Source organism: Vigna unguiculata, chromosome 9 (genome assembly GCF_037176805.1).
Source record: "Vigna unguiculata cultivar grain cowpea cultivar isolate G323 ecotype 2 chromosome 9, ASM3717680v1, whole genome shotgun sequence".
Taxonomy (NCBI): Eukaryota; Viridiplantae; Streptophyta; class Magnoliopsida; order Fabales; family Fabaceae; genus Vigna; species Vigna unguiculata.
The window spans coordinates 4,011,952-4,015,548 of NC_140800.1; the positions used below are offsets into that span (position 1 = coordinate 4,011,952).

A 3,597-nucleotide genomic window follows, 5' to 3' on the forward strand; every position below is an offset into this window, starting at 1 on the left:
TAAATGAGAATAGCTGATAATCATTTATTAATATACTTAGTTTTTAAAAATAGACATAGACTTAAATTACATATACCACTTAAATACTATATAGGGAATCTCCACAATTTTTATACCTCTACACACAGGATTTAAAAAGTATAGCATATATAAGTGACATTTTTATTAACTAGTAGTGAGTTTGTTTATATTTATTTGAAAAAAATTTGTTTTTAATAAAATAACCAATTTTATGAGTTATTTTATATATTTTACTAATATAGCCTCTTTTAAAATAATAAGTTTCCTGTGTTTCGGACAAGTGATTTTGTTTTTTAAATATGTTTATTTTAGAAGTAGTTACTTTTAAGTTTAATCATACTTGTCCCACATCTATAGTTTTCTTGTTTTTTTTTTTTTTTTATGAATATTTCTATTTACGAATGAAAGATAAAAGCATTAATAATCTCATGCAAAAATTGATCATAAATATGGAGGTATATTCATGAATCATGATTGAAGAGAATAAAGGGTTTAAGAATACAAGCCCAGTTGAGCTGGGACTCCTGTGCCATTGATCCATGTCCCTTGCAAGAAAGCCTCAACCGTGTACCTGGTTGCCTCATCCCTATCAATGTCTTTGCGGTTAGGCCAATTCACCCTAGCGCTGGTGCTGGCACCTCCTCCATTGTTGTTGAACTCACCATAGTACAGCGTTTTGAGTGCAAAGTCCCCTTCCCATGGAAGCCACCCATCTGGGTGAATCAAGTCATCGATTTGAGTCTCCATGATGATGGTTCTTGAGTACTCCTTCCATGGCCTTCCGAGGTAGTTCCTCACCGTTCCCTTCAACGGGACAAAGTCATCAGCAGCTTTGATCACACACTTCTGCAGAACGAACCCTGTGTTCTCTTGCTTGTCCAGTCTCCCTTGTGCAGTCACAATGTTCTGCTGGTTCTGAAGGGGCTTCTTCACCATCATCGTGCAGTTTTGAAACACCGCCGATGCGTCCCCGAAGATGAAGTCGATGGTGCCGGTGATCGTGCAGTCGCGGTAGAACTGTCTGTGGGTTTGGGCGTAGAGAGTGTCTTGGTAACCGTCAAAGACACAGTTGAAAAACATTGCTTGATCGGCTTGCACTCTTGCAGCCACCGCTTGATGCTTCTCTGCTCCGGCAGTGTTTCTGAATTGCATCTCTTTGCCCAAGAATCCATCTCCCAGTACCACTGCAACGTGCATGTTAAATTGGTCAGTTTTGTTCAGCAACATAGCCTTCAAGAAATCCAAGGGTTTTCGAGTTTTCTCTTACCGAATGATGCAGTTTGGAAAGTTCTGACTCCATCAACGAAATTTTTGTTGCCAGTGATGATGCTCTTGTCACCTCCGTCACCGTACATGGTTAGGTTTGTCAATTTCTTTGTCACTGTCACGGTCTCATCGTAAATTCCAGCTTTAACGTAAACCACGTACCTGCCATGCATTAAAAGTGAATGCTTTGCATGATGAGAATCCAATCCACAGATAACAAATATTTCCTTAAAATAATCGAAAGAGAAAAGACTGGTGTACCTTCCCTCGTATGGTGTCTGGATGGCAGCCAAGGCTTCGGAGATGGTTTTGAAGTCTCCGCTGCCATCTTGTGCGACGGTGACATTGGGTGTGGGTTTCTCATTTGATCCTTTGAACTCAGAAGGGCCAGCCCAAGTAGGAATAGGCAGAGTTGGAAGTGGATCATCAATGGAAGGAACTGGGACCGGAGCCGGACGAGGAGCGGAACCAGGAGCAAGAGCAGAACCTGCAGGGGCAACACCGGGAGCAGAAGCAGAAGAACCAGAAGCAGGGGCAGGTGCATCATTATTGTCGGTTTCCCATGGAAGGTGAATGTTCCCAGCTCCTTCGAAGATCGAAAAGAACGAAGCAAACTGCGCCATAACGGCAAGGCAATTGCTCACAAGCTCCCTTGACTCCTTGAACAGCTTGTCGAAGTCTTGCTTCATCTTCCCTTCGGGAATCCCGTCGATGCAGGTTTGCTGGTAGCCCATAACCGCGCTGAGCCAGTTGTTGATTTCCGCAGCTTTCGTGGAGAGTACTTTGGCATCGTTTTCTCCGACCTCGTCGATCGCACGTTTCAGCTCTTCCTTGGCGTCATCGAACATCTCCTTGCAGTCACTGTACGCGCCTTTCTCATCTTCCGACGCGATGTCCATTCTCGTGGTTTGGTTGAAGGCTTTGTTCACCTCGTTCTCGGCAATTATAAAGGACACCATGAGCAGGTCCTTGGGCTCCGTGAGCTTGGGGTCCTTCTCCAGAGCCTCGCCGAGGGTTTTCTGGCATTTCTCTTTGTACTCCGCGGAGCTGCAGATCATTTCCACCAGCCTCGAGTTTTGGTCCACGTGTGGCCTCTCGGAGGCTTCTTCTATTGGGGTTCCAGTTTTCTTGGACGAACCACCGGTTCTCTGGACCACCACGAATGTGGCGGCGGCAACCACGCATGCAAGAAGAACGGCGGAGACGACGCTGATGAGGATCTTCTTCCTGAGCCTGAGTTTGTTCTCGTTTCTTCGGCGCTCCGAGATGAGCTCGAAATCCTGGAAGGCCATTATTGGGTGGGTTGTTAGTGTCTAAGGCAGAGAGGGACTCTGCCCTAGACTCAAGAGACAGTGGATATGGCAAAGGAGAAAAGAGAACCGTTTAGGGGGACTCTGCTGTAAAGCAGGTTTTATTCTTTGGCTCTTTCCCCTTTGCTTTCTTGCATCAGCTTCCTCGAATTTATACTCTTTCTGCATGCATGCACGCACGTGGAGACCAGAGTTTTTTCCGTTTCTATTCTATTTTCGGAACTTCTTCATAGGGTTCATAGATTAATGCGGTTACGAGTGGTCCGAATTAGTCTCTTCTGTTGCCATCTTCAACACTTGCATCAACCACGTTCCACCATGGACACCGGCAAAAACACAACAACAAACATGGTATATATCAAGATAAGGAAAAATTGATATATTAACATCAAATAACGGAAATAAAATTATAGACATCTGCTTATATTTTACAATATTTGTAATATTTTTCTCTGATTTGCTTTAGTAAATTTACTTTTATTTTTTTTTCTGTATAGTCATTCATAATTTTGGCTTTTTCATTCCTTTTTACATAATTTTGATCCTTTTAATTATTCACAATTTGACTAATTTTCATTTTTTACAAAAATTTAGTTGTTATCTTGTACCGACACAAATAGTTCAACATTCAAGAATTAAAATTGTGTAAAATTTTGGACAACCAAAATTAGGGAGGATTAAAATTAAGGTTAAAAATGAAAATTAGAAACCAAAATTAAATTATATAAAATATAAGAATCAAAATTAGAATTGAGTGGAGGTATTACAAATATATGTGATGAGAATAAACAATTATAAATATTTATTAAGTGTTAAATAAAGGTGCGATTTATAATGAATAATGTATATATAATAACTTTGGTACTTTGGTAGTTTGGGCATTATAATTCATTCTTCTTCCCAATATAGTGATTTTAAAGTATAAGGTTTAGAATAATGCTCATTAAAATCTGCATATTTCAATAAGCTTTAACATACCCTCTAAAAAAAGTATTTAAAT

General features: G+C 40.6%; 1 protein-coding gene across 1 annotated transcript; it reads right to left on the bottom strand.

The window, feature by feature from the left end:
• Window positions 1–458: 458 nt before the first annotated feature.
• Window positions 459–2,718, bottom strand: LOC114163017 (putative pectinesterase/pectinesterase inhibitor 45). Its single transcript, XM_028047063.2, has 3 exons — window positions 1,549–2,718; window positions 1,289–1,449; window positions 459–1,205 (listed from the first exon to the last, which is right to left on the bottom strand). The coding sequence occupies exons 1-3, from the start codon at window positions 2,577–2,579 to the stop codon at window positions 514–516; spliced, it is 1,884 nt and encodes a 627-aa protein (XP_027902864.2). The 5' UTR covers window positions 2,580–2,718; the 3' UTR covers window positions 459–513.
• Between the last annotated feature and the right edge of the window lie 879 nt (window positions 2,719–3,597).